General features: G+C 40.8%; 1 protein-coding gene across 1 annotated transcript in view; it reads left to right on the top strand.

The window, feature by feature from the left end:
• sccpdha.1 (saccharopine dehydrogenase a, tandem duplicate 1) overlaps positions 1-19430 on the top strand; it is a 20702-nt gene extending 1272 nt beyond the window's left edge. Inside the window, exons 2-12 of the mRNA XM_058399511.1 lie at positions 509-621; positions 3312-3392; positions 3481-3610; positions 3805-3854; positions 3944-4074; positions 4182-4299; positions 15867-15986; positions 17404-17460; positions 17706-17817; positions 18168-18249; positions 18929-19430. Of these exons, the coding sequence (XP_058255494.1) occupies positions 509-621; positions 3312-3392; positions 3481-3610; positions 3805-3854; positions 3944-4074; positions 4182-4299; positions 15867-15986; positions 17404-17460; positions 17706-17817; positions 18168-18249; positions 18929-19019 (1085 nt within the window). The 3' untranslated portion in view covers positions 19020-19430. The remainder of the gene's footprint in view (positions 1-508; positions 622-3311; positions 3393-3480; positions 3611-3804; positions 3855-3943; positions 4075-4181; positions 4300-15866; positions 15987-17403; positions 17461-17705; positions 17818-18167; positions 18250-18928) is intronic.
• Positions 19431-20655: the final 1225 nt, after the last annotated feature.

The following is a 20655-nucleotide window of genomic DNA, read 5'->3' as shown; positions in this document are numbered from 1 at the left end:
TAAACTCCATGTGGACCTTCAGGAGATCGGAGCAGAAGGTGAACTCTGATCACGTCACCTCACACACGTGTGCTGATAATCAGACATGCAGTAAAGTCATATTCCACACGGGACATGTGGTCAGCTATGTGAGCAGCAGGACGAGGGTTTATCAGGGGATTTGTGTGACTAAATAAAGTTCAGTGTGTGATGACCCAAGCTCCTGAACACCATGATGAAAGCTCTGAGTGATGGAAGTTCTCCATCAGCTGCCCAGGATACATTAAAGTCAGAATTCTTCAACATGCTGAAACACACACACACTGTACGAGAGAACATTTCAGCTGTGTGTGTGAGGGGGTGTTAGTGCAAGTGTGTGTGTTTTGGGGCAGGGTGCAAGTGTGTGTGATTGTGTGACTGTTTTTTTTTTGTTTTTTTTTTACAAAAAAAAATTAATCATTTGCATAACTGATACTGAGTGGTGTTTTGCATGGTGTGTGTGTGTGTGTGTGTGTGTGTGTGTGCACAGGGAAACCAGAGCTGCAGTCGGAGGTGGAGATCATCGTGGCTGATGTGTCAGAGCCGGACTCGTTAGCTGCTATGTGTAAACTAGGGCTTGTTATCCTCAACTGTGTCGGGCCGGTAAACACACACACACACTAACACACACACAAAAAGTTAAGGATATTGGGCTTTCGGGTGAAATTTCAGGATGCACCTAAAATGCACTATAACCTTTCCAGGTGAACTTAATTTGACCTTCTCTACCCTTCTGAATGCACATGTCCAACTGTTCAGTGTTTCAGTACTTTCTGCAGAACTTGCTGTTCTCTAACAAGGTGCTTAACGGCAAAATTCACAACTGGTGTTTGATCCATGAATCCACCAATAAATGTTCTGGTTCCATTAGAATTGGTATTTAAACAGTCCTCTTCATCATGCTGTTCACATTTTAACATCATGAGACCAAGACCACACCTAACAACTGATCAACAGAACCTCACCATTGTGAGGCTTCAAACAGGATGTTCTCAGAGGGAACCGTTTACATCGGCGTGGCCTGTGTGCTAGACGACCTGCAAGGGTACCTGACCACACCACCAGGCACAGGCGTCGGGCCAGGGAGCATTTACGCTGGACGAGGGCCCGGTGGGACTCAGTGCTGTTCTCTGATGAAAGTTGAGCAGAAATGATGGCCGCCAACGATGTTGGAGACGTCAAGGAGAGCGCTATGCATCAGCCACTGTTGTTGAATAACATCATTAATCCAGTCATTGTGCCCCTGCATGAACAACACAGGCCTAATTTCATCTTCATGGACGACAATGCTCCAGCTCATCGAGGAGCATCATTAGGGAACGGCTGCTGGAGGCTGGGGTACCTCAAATGGAGTGACCTGCACTTTCTCCAGACCCGAATCCCATAGAAAACCTCTGGGATCGGCCGAGTCGCCGTGTAGAGGCTCGTAACCCTGCACCCCAGAACCTCAATGACCTGAGGGCCGCCCTTCAAGAAGAGTGGAATGCCACGCCTCAGCAGACAATAAGTCGACTCGTGAACAGCATGAGACGTCGTGGTCAAGCTGTAATTGATGGTCAAGGGCACATGACAGATTATTGAGACATTGAGATTTTTTGTTGTGGTATACCCACCACTGTTGTTTACGGAAGCCCAGAGAGGCCATGTGATATTATTTTTTTTGCTTTTGTTTTCTCGTGATCTCGACATAATCAGAAACGCGCTGAATTGAATTAATTGATAGTATTAATGTATCATGTGAATTAATTTGCTATTATTAATTTATTTTTTAATAAAAAAAAAACTCTTTCTTCAATAGCTTCTAGGTCATGTGACCCTGTGACCCAAATCTAGTACTAAAATAATCTACTTGGACACCTCCACAGGGTACACCTCTTCTTATCCCAAAAAATGTCTTCATTGATTTTTATTCATTTGTTTATTTTCTTCTTTTGTTTAACTCCTTTCTTATATAAACAAACAAATCATTTTTTATCACGATTACACACCGTTTTTTATTGTTATTACACGATAGTCTTCTTAAACACACAAGCAGCATTTCCATATTTTTTTTTCTGGCTGTTTGAAGCTGCAAAGTGCCACATTGGACCTGTTGATATAATTTGATATATTTGAGATATATACTTATATTACACACACACACATATACTTATATACAGATGTGGCATTTAAGAATGCGCATCAGAGGGACAGGAATCCCACAACGACTCGCGGCATTGTGCGGCATTGCGAGTGACGCTCTTGCGCAGGAAAGACGAGACCAGTAGGGGGCAGTTGTGTTTCATGTACATTGAAATCGATCAACATAATGCGGCGCTGCGGAGAGCAATTGGCGTATGATATCAAAGTACCACAAAAACTATTTAAAAGCATTATCCATTATTTTAGTACTAGATTTGGGTCACAGGGTCACATGACCTAGAAGCTATTGAAGAAATTGGTTTTTTTTTTATTAAAAAAATAAATTAATGATAGCAAATTAATTTACATGATACATAATTAATACTATCAATTAATTCAATTTTTATTTATAAATAAACAAATGCTGTTTGCAATGCCGCATGCCATATGTATATTTAAGAAGAAATTAGAATAACTGGGGAACGTAGTCAGTTCAGTAACAAGTACCACATTTCAGTCGTACAGAAATTTGTGGACGTTCTCTAAACTGGCGCTTCCGAATGTCTGTCTAATGTCCGAATATCAAACTTCACCGCGGTTCTGATTATGTTGAGATCACGAGAAAACAAAAGCAAAAAAAAATATCACATGGCCTCTCTGGGCTTCCGTAGTTGGCTTTTGTTTCAATAAATTGTTTGAGATGAGGAAATCACCATTGCAGCTTCTACTTAAATGCCCTACTTTCATGATATAATATCACTGTAGTGTGAACTTTTTACATTTTCCATAAATTTCACCCAAAAGCCAAATATCCTTAACTTTTTGTGAGTAGTGTGTGTATGTATGTATGTATGTATGTGTATATATATATATATATATATATATATATATATATATATATATATATATATATATATATATATATATATATATATATATATATATATATACACACACACACACACACACACACACACACACACACACACACACACACACACACACAGAGTCTGTAATAATGACCCAGATTCTCTCTGCTGTAATAGCAGTGTACTGCAGTAGCTACTGAACACAGAGCTGATTCTCACAAAAACCTGTATTTAATCTTTCAAACAAACTGAATCTGTCTGCTTGTGTTGAAATCTGTGTGTGTTTGTGTGTTTGTGGTACAGTATAGATTCTATGGTGAGCCGGTGGTGAAGGCGTGTGTGGAGAACGGTGCTCACTGTGTGGACATCAGTGGAGAACCTCAGGTACACACACACACACACACAATAATTATATTGGTTTGTAATTTTTGTATTAGATCTCACAGTAAATTGTGTGCGTGTGTGTGCGCAGTATTTAGAGAGCATGCAGCTGAGTTACGGCGCAGCGGCGGCGGATGGGGGCGTGTACATCGTGGGGAGCTGCGGCTTCGACTCCATTCCTGCAGATTTGGGCGTAATTTACACACGGGACCAGTTTAAAGGTAAGAGACTGACCCACACACACACATGATTAATCCTGGTGTTTATTCGCACGTAATTAACTGTTAATTAATTAGTAATAAAACTCAGATCTCACTGTACTTCAGAAAATCCAGGAGAGAATCTGATGTACTTCAGTCATGTTTTGTACATACATTCTTCTAAAGACTGTGTGTGTGTGTGTGTGTGTGTGTAGGCACTCTGACAGCTGTGGAGAGTTTTCTGACCGTGAGCTCAGGACCTGAGGTCTTTATCTTTATTACAGTGTGTGTTATTTTCCACACTGGTTTGTGTCCCAGTCCTCACGCGGTGTGTGTGTCGTGTCCATCCCTCAGGGGTCATCTATCCATGATGGGACATGGCAGTCGGCCGTGTACGGGGTGGCAGACAGTGACAAGCTGAGGAGCCTGAGGAAAAAATTCAACCACAAACCGCTGCCTGTGGTCGGGGCCAAGATTAAACGAAGGTAAAATAATTCACACACAGTTATTAATACATACACACTGTTAATTGTATTCTGTATTGGTGTGTGTGTGTGTGTGTGTGTGTGTGTGTGTGTGTGTGTGTGTGTAGGAGCGCTCTGTTCTATAGTAATGAAATACAGCAGTATGCGATTCCCTTCATGGGCTCTGATCCTTCTGTGGTGAAGAGAACTCAGCGCTTCCTGTTTGAGGAACATCAACAAACTCCGGTTCGACATACAGAGACACACACAAACATATACACATACAGAGACACACACACACACACACACACAAACATATACACATACAGAGACACACACACACAAACATATACACATACAGAGACACACACACACACACACACACAAACATATACACATACAGAGACACACACAAACATATACACATACAGAGACACACACACACACACACACACAAACATATACACATACAGAGACACACACACACAAACATATACACATACAGAGACACACACACACACACACACAAACATATACACATACAGAGACACACACACACAAACATATACACATACAGACACACACACACACAAACATATACACATACAGAGACACACACACACACACATACACATACAGAGACACACACACACAAACATATACACATACAGAGACACACACACACACACACAAACATATACACATACAGAGACACACACACACAAACATATACACATACAGACACACACACACACAAACATATACACATACAGACACACACACACACAAACATATACACATACAGAGACACACACACACAAACATATACACATACAGACACACACACACACAAACATATACACATACAGAGACACACACACACACAAACATATACACATACAGAGACACACACACACACAAACATATACACATACAGAGACACACACACACACACAAACATATACACATACAGAGACACACACACACACAAACATATACACATACAGAGACACACACACACAAACATATACACATACAGAGACACACACACACACAAACATATACACATACAGAGACACACACACACAAACATATACACATACAGAGACACACACACACACAAACACAAACATATACACATACAGACACACACACACAAACATATACACATACAGAGACACACACACACACAAACATATACACATACAGAGACACCACACACACACAACAAACATATACACATACAGAGACACACAGACACACAAACATACAGAGACACACACACAAACATATACACATACAGAGACACACACACACACAAACATATACACATACAGAGACACACACACACACAAACATATACACATACAGAGACACACACACACACAAACATATACACATACAGAGACACACACACACACAAACATATACACATACAGAGACACACACACACACAAACATATACACATACAGAGACACACACACACACACAAACATATACACATACAGAGACACACACACACACAAACATATACACATACAGAGGACACACACACACACAAACATATACACATACAGAGACACACACACACACAAACATATACACATACAGACACACACACACACAAACATATACACATACAGAGACACACACACACACACAAACATATACACATACAGAGACACACACACACACACAAACATATACACATACAGACACACACACACACAAACATATACACATACAGACACACACACACACAAACATATACACATACAGACACACACACACACAAACATATACACATACAGAGACACACACACACACAAACATATACACATACAGAGACACACACACACACACAAACATATACACATACAGAGACACACACACACACACAAACATATACACATACAGAGACACACACACACACAAACATACACATACAGAGACACACACACACACAAACATATACACATACAGAGACACACACACACACAAACATATACACATACAGAGACACACACACACACAAACATATACACATACAGAGACACACACACACACAAACATATACACATACAGAGACACACACACACAAACATATACACATACAGAGACACACACACACACACAAACATATACACATACAGAGACACACACACACACAAACATATACACATACAGAGACACACACACACACAAACATATACACATAGAGACACACACACACACAAACATATACACATACAGAGACACACACACACACACAAACATATACACATACAGAGACACACACACACACAAACATATACACATACAGAGACACACACACACACAAACATATACACATACAGAGACACACACACACACAAACATATACACATACAGAGACACACACACACAAACATAGACACATACAGAGACACACACACACAAACATAGACACATACAGAGACACACACACACACAAACATAGACACATACAGAGACACACACACACACAAACATAGACACATACAGAGACACACACACACACAAACATAGACACATACAGAGACACACACACACACAAACATAGACACATACAGAGACACACACACACACAAACATAGACACATACAGAGACACACACACACACAAACATATACACATACAGAGACACACACACACACAAACATATACACATACAGAGACACACACACAAACATATACACATACAGAGACACACACACACACAAACATATACACATACAGAGACACACACACACAAACATACACATACAGAGACACACACACAAACATACACATACAGAGACACACACACAAACATATACACATACAGAGACACACACACACACAAACATATACACATACAGAGACACACACACACACACAAACATATACACATACAGAGACACACACACACACAAACATATACACATACAGAGACACACACACACACAAACATATACACATACAGAGACACACACACACACAAACATATACACATACAGAGACACACACACACACAAACATATACACATACAGAGACACACACACACACAAACATATACACATACAGAGACACACACACACAAACATATACACATACAGAGACACACACACAAACATATACACATACAGAGACACACACACACACACAAACATATACACATACAGAGACACACACACACAAACATATACACATACAGAGACACACACACACACAAACATATACACATACAGAGACACACACACACACAAACATATACACATACAGAGACACACACACACACAAACATATACACATACAGAGACACACACACACACAAACATATACACATACAGACACACACACACACAAACATATACACATACAGAGACACACACACACACAAACATATACACATACAGTGACACACACACACACACAAAACAATATACACATACAGAGACACACACACACACAAACATATACACATACAGAGACACACACACACACAAACATATACACATACAGAGACACACACACACACAAACATACACATACAGAGACACACACACACAAACATATACACATACAGAGACACACACACACAAACATATACACATACAGAGACACACACATACACATACAGAGACACACACACACACAAACATACACATACAGAGACACACACACACACAAACATATACACATACAGAGACACACACACACAAACATATACACATACAGAGACACACACACACACAAACATATACACATACAGAGACACACACACACAAACATATACACATACAGAGACACACACACACAAACATATACACATACAGAGACACACACACACAAACATATACACATACAGAGACACACACACACACAAACATATACACATACAGAGACACACACACACACAAACATATACACATACAGAGACACACACACACAAACATATACACATACAGAGACACACACACACAAACATATACACATACAGAGACACACACACACACAAACATATACACATACAGAGACACACACACACACAAACATATACACATACAGAGACACACACACACACAAACATATACACATACAGAGACACACACACACACAAACATATACACATACAGAGACACACACACACACACAAACATATACACATACAGAGACACACACACACACAAACATATACACATACAGAGACACACACACACAAACATATACACATACAGAGACACACACACACACACAAACATATACACATACAGAGACACACACACACACAAACATATACACATACAGAGACACACACACACACACAAACATATACACATACAGAGACACACACACACAAACATACACATACAGAGACACACACACACAAACATATACACATACAGAGACACACACACACACACAAACATATACACATACAGAGACACACACACACAAACATATACACATACAGAGACACACACACACACACAAACATATACACATACAGAGACACACACACACACACAAACATATACACATACAGAGACACACACACACACAAACATATACACATACAGAGACACACACACACACACAAACATATACACATACAGAGACACACACACACACACAAACATATACACATACAGAGACACACACACACACAAACATATACACATACAGAGACACACACACACACACAAACATATACACATACAGAGACACACACACACACAAACATATACACATACAGAGACACACACACACACACAAACATATACACATACAGAGACACACACACACACACAAACATATACACATACAGAGACACACACACACACACAAACATACACATACAGAGACACACACACACACACAAACATATACACATACAGAGACACACACACACACACAAACATATACACATACAGAGACACACACACACACAAACATATACACATACAGAGACACACACACACACACAAACATATACACATACAGAGACACACACACACAAACATATACACATACAGAGACACACACACACAAACATATACACATACAGAGACACACACACACACAAACATATACACATACAGAGACACACACACACACAAACATATACACATACAGAGACACACACACACACAAACATATACACATACAGAGACACACACACACACAAACATACACATACAGAGACACACACACACACAAACATATACACATACAGAGACACACACACACAAACATATACACATACAGAGACACACACACACAAACATATACACATACAGAGACACACACACACAAACATATACACATACAGAGACACACACACACACAAACATATACACATACAGAGACACACACACACACAAACATATACACATACAGAGACACACACACACACAAACATATACACATACAGAGACACACACACACACACAAACATATACACATACAGAGACACACACACACACAAACATATACACATACAGAGACACACACACACACACAAACATATACACATACAGAGACACACACACACACACAAACATATACACATACAGAGACACACACACACACAAACATATACACATACAGAGACACACACACACACAAACATATACACATACAGAGACACACACACACACAAACATATACACATACAGAGACACACACACACACACAAACATATACACATACAGAGACACACACACACACAAACATATACACATACAGAGACACACACACACACAAACATATACACATACAGAGACACACACACACAAACATATACACATACAGAGACACACACACACACACAAACATATACACATACAGAGACACACACACACACAAACATATACACATACAGAGACACACACACACACAAACATATACACATACAGAGACACACACACACACACAAACATATACACATACAGAGACACACACACACACAAACATATACACATACAGAGACACACACACACACAAACATATACACATACAGAGACACACACACACACACAAACATATACACATACAGAGACACACACACACACAAACATACACATACAGAGACACACACACACACACAAACATATACACATACAGAGACACACACACACAAACATATACACATACAGAGACACACACACACACAAACATATACACATACAGAGACACACACACACACACAAACATATACACATACAGAGACACACACACACACAAACATACACATACAGAGACACACACACACACAAACATATACACATACAGAGACACACACACACACACACATATACACACACACACACATATACACCCACACACACACACATATACACATACAGAGACACACACACACAAACATATACACATACAGAGACACACACACACACAAACATATACACATACAGAGACACACACACACACAAACATATACACATACAGAGACACACACACACACAAACATATACACATACAGAGACACACACACACACAAACATATACACATACAGAGACACACACACACAAACATATACACATACAGAGACACACACACACACAAACATATACACATACAGAGACACACACACACACAAACATATACACATACAGAGACACACACACACACACAAACATATACACATACAGAGACACACACACACACAAACATATACACATACAGAGACACACACACACACAAACATACACATACAGAGACACACACACACACAAACATACACATACAGAGACACACACACACACAAACATATACACATACAGAGACACACACACACACACACAAACATATACACATACAGAGACACACACACACACACATATACACATACAGAGACACACACACACACATATACACATACAGACACACACACACACACATATACACATACAGAGACACACACACACACACATATACACATACAGAGACACACACACACACATATACACATACAGACACACACACACAAACATATACACATACAGACACACACACACAAACATATACACATACAGAGACACACACACACACAAACATACACATACAGAGACACACACACACACAAACATACACATACAGAGACACACACACACACACAAACATATACACATACAGAGACACACACACACAAACATATACACATACAGAGACACACACACACACAAACGTATACACATACAGAGACACACACACAGAGACACACACACACAAACATATACACATACAGAGACACACACACACACAAACATATACACATACAGAGACACACACACACACAAACATATACACATACAGAGACACACACACACACAAACATATACACATACAGAGACACACAGACACACAAACATATACAGCATACAGAGACACACACACACACACACATATACACATACAGTGACACACACACACACAAACATACACATACAGAGACACACACACACACAAACATATACACATACAGAGACACACACACACACAAACATATACACATACAGAGACACACACACACACAAACATATACACATACAGAGACACACACACACAAACATATACACATACAGAGACACACACACACACAAACATATACACATACAGAGACACACACACACACAAACATATACACATACAGAGACACACACACACACAAACATATACACATACAGAGACACACACACACACAAACATATACACATACAGAGACACACACACACACAAACATATACACATACAGAGACACACACACACACAAACATATACACATACAGAGACACACACACACACAAACATATACACATACAGAGACACACACACACACAAACATATACACATACAGAGACACACACACACACAAACATACACATACAGAGACACACACACACACAAACATATACACATACAGAGACACACACACACAAACATATACACATACAGAGACACACACACACAAACATATACACATACAGAGACACACACACACAAACATATACACATACAGAGACACACACACACACACAAACATATACACATACAGAGACACACACACACACACAAACGTATACACATACAGAGACACACACACACACAAACGTATACACATACAGAGACACACACACACACAAACGTATACACATACAGAGACACACACACACACACGTATACACATACAGAGACACACACACACAAACATATACACATACAGAGACACACACACACACAAACATATACACATACAGACACACACACACAAACATATACACATACAGAGACACACACACACACAAACATATACACATACAGAGACACACACACACACACAAACGTATACACATACAGAGACACACACACACAAACGTATACACATACAGAGACACACACACACACAAACATACACATACAGAGACACACACACACACACACAAACATACACATACAGAGACACACACACACACACAAACATATACACATACAGAGACACACACACACACAAACATACACATACAGAGACACACACACACACACAAACATATACACATACAGAGACACACACACACACAAACATATACACATACAGAGACACACACACACACACAAACATATACACATACAGAGACACACACACAAACATATACACATACAGAGACACACACACACACACAAACATACACATACAGAGACACACACACACACACACACATATACACATACAGAGACACACACACACACACATACACATACAGAGACACACACACACATACACATACAGAGACACACACACACAAACATATACACATACAGAGACACACACACACACAAACATATACACATACAGAGAGACACACACACACACAAACATATACACATACAGAGACACACACACACACACAAACATATACACATACAGAGACACACACACACACACAAACATATACACATACAGAGACACACACACACAAACATATACACATACAGAGACACACACACACAAACATACACATACAGAGACACACACACACAAACATATACACATACAGAGACACACACACACAAACATATACACATACAGAGACACACACACACACACAAACATATACACATACAGAGACACACACACACACACAAACATACACATACAGAGACACACACACACACAAACATATACACATACAGAGACACACACACACACAAACATATACACATACAGAGACACACACACACACACAAACATATACACATACAGAGACACACACACACACACAAACATATACACATACAGAGACACACACACACACACAAACATACACATACAGAGACACACACACACACAAACATACACATACAGAGACACACACACAAACATATACACATACAGAGACACACACACACAAACATATACACATACAGAGACACACACACACACACAAACATACACATACAGAGACACACACACACACACAAACATACACATACAGAGACACACACACACACAAACATATACACATACAGAGACACACACACACACAAACATATACACATACAGAGACACACACACACACAAACATATACACATACAGAGACACACACACACACAAACATACACATACAGAGACACACACACACACACAAACATATACACATACAGAGACACACACACACACACAAACATATACACATACAGAGACACACACACACACACAAACATACACATACAGAGACACACACACACACAAACATATACACATACAGAGACACACACACACACACAAACATATACACATACAGAGACACACACATACACATACAGAGACACACACACACACATACACATACAGAGACACACACACACACAAACATATACACATACAGAGACACACACACACACAAACATATACACATACAGAGACACACACACACACAAACATATACACATACAGAGACACACACACACACACAAACATATACACATACAGAGACACACACACACACACAAACATATACACATACAGAGACACACACACACACACAAACATATACACATACAGAGACACACACACACACACAAACATATACACATACAGAGACACACACACACAAACGTATACACATACAGAGACACACACACACACAAACGTATACACATACAGAGACACACACACACAAACGTATACACATACAGAGACACACACACACACACGTATACACATACAGAGACACACACACACAAACATATACACATACAGAGACACACACACACAAACATATACACATACAGACACACACACACAAACATATACACATACAGAGACACACACACACAAACATATACACATACAGAGACACACACACACACACAAACGTATACACATACAGAGACACACACACACAAACGTATACACATACAGAGACACACACACACACACACAAACATACACATACAGAGACACACACACACACACAAACATACACATACAGAGACACACACACACACACAAACATATACACATACAGAGACACACACACACACAAACATACACATACAGAGACACACACACACACAAACATACACATACAGAGACACACACACACAAACATACACATACAGAGACACACACACACACAAACATATACACATACAGAGACACACACACACACACAAACATATACACATACAGAGACACACACACACACAAACATATACACATACAGAGACACACACACACACAAACATATACACATAGAGACACACACACACACAAACATATACACATACAGAGACACACACACACACACAAACATATACACATACAGAGACACACACACACACAAACATATACACATACAGAGACACACACACACACAAACATATACACATACAGAGACACACACACACAAACATATACACATACAGAGACACACACACACAAACATATACACATACAGAGACACACACACACAAACATATACACATACAGAGACACACACACACACAAACATATACACATACAGAGACACACACACACAAACATATACACATACAGAGACACACACACACACAAACATACACATACAGAGACACACACACACACAAACATACACATACAGAGACACACACACAAACATACACATACAGAGACACACACACACACAAACATATACACATACAGAGACACACACACACACAAACATACACATACAGAGACACACACACACACAAACATACACATACAGAGACACACACACACACAAACATACACATACAGAGACACACACACACACAAACATACACATACAGAGACACACACACACACAAACATACACATACAGAGACACACACACACACAAACATATACACATACAGAGACACACACACACACAAACATACACATACAGAGACACACACACACACACAAACATACACATACAGAGACACACACACACACACAAACATATACACATACAGAGACACACACACACACACACAAACATATACACATACAGAGACACACACACACACACACAAACATATACACATACAGAGACACACACACACACACACACAAACATATACACATACAGAGACACACACACACACACAAACATATACACATACAGAGACACACACACACACAAACATATACACATACAGACACACACACACTTGAAATGTTTGTTGTATTTGTCTCAGCAGGCCCTGGGTGGGCGGAGTCTCAGTGCCAGTGGTCAGTAACAGTGAGGTGTGTTGGTGCTGATTTGTTCTGGTCTGTCCTCAGGTCCAGTACGGAGCGTATGCTGGAGTGGGGAGAATCTCCTCTGTTATAAAACTGCTCTTCGCCGGTTTCATCTTCTTCTTACTCGTCAAGTTCAGCTTTGGCAGAAACCTTCTGATTAAAGTATTTTATTCCGTATTATTCCTGCCCTGATCTCACACACACACAGATACACTATATTGCCAAAAGTATTCGCTCACCTGCCTTGACTCGCATATGAACTTAAGTGACATCCCATTCCTAATCCATAGGGTTCAATATGACGTCGGTCCACCCTTTGCAGCTATAACAGCTTCAACTCTTCTGGGAAGGCTGTCCACAAGGTTTAGGAGTGTGTTTATGGGAATTTTTGACCATTCTTCCAGAAGCGCATTTGTGAGGTCACACACTGATGTTGGACGAGAAGGCCTGGCTCTCAGTCTCCGCTCTAATTCATCCCAAAGGTGTTCTATGGGGTTGAGGTCAGGACTCTGTGCAGGCCAGTCAAGTTCATCCACACCAGACTCTGTCATCCATGTCTTTATGGACCTTGCTTTGGTCACTGGTGCACAGTCATGTTGGAAGAGGAAGGGGCCAGCTCCAAACTGTTCCCACAAAGTTGGGAGCATGGAATTGTCCAAAATGTCTTGGTATGCTGAAGCATTCAGAGTTCCTTTCACTGGAACTAAGGGGCCAAGCCCAGCTCCTGAAAAACAACCCCACACCATAATCCCCCCTCCACCAAACTTTACACTTGGCACAATGCAGTCAGACAAGTACCGTTCTCCTGGCAACCGCCAAACCCAGACTCGTCCATCAGATTGCCAGATGGAGAAGCGCGATTCGTCCCTCCAGAGAACGCGTCTCCACTGCTCTAGAGTCCAGTGGCGGCGTGCTTTACACCACTGCATCCGACGCTTTGCATTGCACTTGGTGATGTATGGCTTGGATGCAGCTGCTCGGCCATGGAAACCCATTCCATGAAGCTCTCTGCACACTGTTCTTCAGCTCATCTGAAGGCCACATGAAGTTTGGAGGTCTGTAGCGATTGACTCTGCAGAAAGTTGGCGACCTCTTCGCACTATGCGCCTCAGCATCCGCTGACCCCGCTCCGTCAGTTTACGTGGCCTACCACTTCGTGGCTGAGTTGCTGTCGTTCCCAAACACTTCCACGTTCTTATAATACAGCTGACAGTTGACTGTGGAATATTTAGGAGCGAGGAAATTTCACGACTGGATTTGTTGCACAGGTGGCATCCTATCACAGTTCCACGCTGGAATTCACTGAGCTCCTGAGAGCGACCCATTCTTTCACAAATGTTTGTAAAAACAGTCTGCATGCCTAGGTGCTTGATTTTATACACCTGTGGCCATGGAAGTGATTGGAACACCTGATTCTGATTATTTGGATGGGTGAGCGAATACTTTTGGCAATATAGTGTGTATACACACACACACACACACATATATACACACACACTGCACTTTCACTTCTTATTTTGTCTGAAACGTTTTCTGTAACCAACATACCCAAAATATTTCTCTTCCATTGTCCGGGCAGTTTCCAGAGTTTTTCTCCTTTGGATATTTCTCCAAAGCTGGACCGAGTCGGAAACAGGTAGGATACGGACCAGTTCTGCCGCTACCACTAATAAACTAATCCAGACTAGCGTAACATCTGTTCAGACGAGACACTGGTGATCTAACCTGGTATATACCCCAGTATAATGAGCAGTGTCTTACTGATACTTTCATTCATCACTAACAATATAAAGTACTGTCATTAATCACACACACACACGGTGTTAGTGTTCATTAGCTTTTTATGAAATGTCCCTCATTTGTGTGTGTGTGTGTGTGTAGATGGAGGGATCATCATTTCGTTTTGCGTTCTTTGGTGAAGGTTACAGTGATGGTCAGGATCTGTCTCAGGGGAAACCCAACGCTAGAATCCGCACCCTCGTCCAGGGACCAGGTACACTCTCGCATTAATAATAAGAGTTTGGATCAAATGAAGTTGAATCAGAATAAATCTGAATAATAAAAGAAAGATTTATCATGAATAGTGTCGTTGTTCTGATCCTGCTGAAGGGAAGCATGTAGAGTCAGTGAAAACTGAGCATCAGATATTCTAATAGGACTGTACGGTCATGCTGTAGCGCCCCCTGGAGTCCAGTTTAAACTGATTTATTTTCAGGAGAAAAAACATTACAGTTAAAATAGTTCTTCAGGACCGTTTCACACCCTGTGTGTGTAACAGAGGATAATTGTGTGTAGTAAATATGCTATTAATGCTCTGTGTGTGTGTGTGTGTGTGTGTTACAGAGGCAGGTTATGTTGCAACACCGATCGCCATGGTGCAGGCGGCTCTCACCATCCTCACTGAACCTGACACTCTGCCCAAAAAGTTAGTCACAGTTTATTAATGATTAACTATACAGCTGTCTCTCTCTGTTCCCCTCTGTGTGTGTCTCTCTCTCTCTCTGTATATATATATATATATATATATATATATATATATATATATATATATATATATATATATATATATATATATATATATATATATATATATATATATAAAAATATCTCTCTCTGTGCCTCTCTCTGTCTCTTTCTCTCCCTCTGTCTCTCTCTATATATATATATATATCTCCCTCTGTGTGTGTGTCTCTCTCTCCCTCCCTCTCACTCTGTGTAACTTGAGTAACTCATTGTTCTTACACACTCATTGTCCACTTTATTAGGAACATTCATGGAGAGTTCTATGATCAATCACATGGTACATACATAAATTTCTGCAGATCCAGGTCAAGACATCAAACATCTGTATGAAGAAAACATCTGATCTCTGTGACTATAGTGTGGGTGTTGGTGTTAGATTAGAACCTGCTGGGATTTTCACACAACAGTCTCGAGTTTCAGAATGGTGTGAAAAACAAAAAACACTGAGTGTGAGAAAGTTCTGGAAACAATCTTGATAAGAGAGAGTGGAGGAGAAAGACTAGACTGGTTCAAGCTGCCAGGAAGGATATAGTGAATAATGAATTTTCTAATCAGTGGCGTGTGTGTGTGTGTGTGCGCAGAGGTGGTGTGTATACCCCCGGAGCTGCCTTCGCTAAAACCTCCCTCATCAAACGTCTGGATCAACACGGCATCCATTTCTCTGTGCTGTGAGAAGAAGCGAAGTGGAGTTTAACACAGCGAACCTTCAGCACTACATATCACTTGCTCTGATTAGCGCTTAGCATCAAGGCTTACATGCAGGATTAAATTCATCTACTTCATTCTGAACATAGAGACCCCTCACTGATGTAGTCCATTACTTTTGCACTAAAGAGGTGACACACACACACACACACACACACACACACACACACACACACACACACACACACACAGTGTATGTGAGAAATATATAGCCTGAGGTAGCCTGGGTTAGCTATAGACTTAGCATTAATTCACCTGTGTGTATCAGTTTTGGTTTGTGGAGAATTTAAATAACACATTTATAACATGTATGTTGTGTGTTTTTCCCCTGTAACTTTTGCACTAATGAATTAAAGGCTACAGAAGAGATTAATTTAATCACAGTTCTAATGTTATTGAACTTTTCTCTATTATACTGAGCGCACACTTACACCCGGAGCTAACGGATTATTATTTATTATTTATTGTATTATAATTTAGTGAAGTGTGGAGGGGATCACAGCTGATATTTTACTCAGAGGCACTGATGGGTCCTTACTGACCCTGCCTCTGACAGGTGTGTGTGTTGTGTGGAGGTGTGTGTTGTGTTGTGTGGAGGTGTGTGTTGTGTGGAGGTGTGTGTTGTGTTGTGTGGAGGTGTGTGTTGTGTTGTGTGGAGGTGTGTGTTGTGGAGGTGTGTGGTGTGGAGGTGTGTGGTGTGTGGAGGTGTGTTGTGTTGTGTGGAGGTGTGTGTTGTGTGGAGGTGTGTGTTGTGTAGAGGTGTGTGTTGTGTTGTGTGGAAGTGTGTTGTGTTGTGTAGAGGTGTGTGTTGTGTTGTGTGGAAGTGTGTTGTGTTGTGTAGAGGTGTGTGTTGTGTTGTGTGGAAGTGTGTTGTGTTGTGTTGTGTGGAGGTGTGTGTTGTGTTGTGTGGAGGTGTGTGTTGTGTGGAGGTGTGTGTTGTGTTGTGTGGAGGTGTGTGGTGTGGAGGTGTGTGTTGTGTTGTGTGGAGGTGTGTGTTGTGTTGTGTGGAGGTGTGTGTTGTGTTGTGTGGAGGTGTGTGTTGTGTTGTGTGGAGGTGTGTGTTGTGTTGTGTGGAGGTGTGTGTTGTGTTGTGTGGAGGTGTGTGTTGTGTGGAGGTGTGTTGTGTTGTGTGGAGGTGTGTTGTGTTGTGTAGAGGTGTGTGTTGTGTAGAGGTGTGTGTTGTGTGGAGGTGTGTGTTGTGTTGTGTGGAGGTGTGTGGTGTGGAGGTGTGTGTTGTGTGGAGGTGTGTGTTGTGTTGTGTGGAGGTGTGTGTTGTGTTGTGTGGAGGTGTGTGTTGTGTGGAGGTGTGTGTTGTGTGGAGGTGTGTTGTGTTGTGTGGAGGTGTGTTGTGTTGTGTAGAGGTGTGTGTTGTGTAGAGGTGTGTGTTGTGTAGAGGTGTGTGTTGTGTGGAGGTGTGTGTTGTGTTGTGTAGAGGTGTGTTGTGTTGTGTAGAGGTGTGTTGTGTTGTGTAGAGGTGTGTGTTGTGTGGAGGTGTGTGTTGTGTGGAGGTGTGTGTTGTGTGGAGGTGTGTGTTGTGTGGAGGTGTGTGTTGTGTGGAGGTGTGTGTTGTGTAGAGAAGGTAAACTCACCTGTCCTGTGTGTT

This window comes from Hemibagrus wyckioides, linkage group LG09 (assembly GCF_019097595.1).
Source record: "Hemibagrus wyckioides isolate EC202008001 linkage group LG09, SWU_Hwy_1.0, whole genome shotgun sequence".
NCBI classification, from domain to species: domain Eukaryota; kingdom Metazoa; phylum Chordata; class Actinopteri; order Siluriformes; family Bagridae; genus Hemibagrus; species Hemibagrus wyckioides.
The sequence above is the reverse complement of the archived record's forward strand: the minus strand, read 5'-3'. Positions and strand labels throughout refer to the sequence as shown.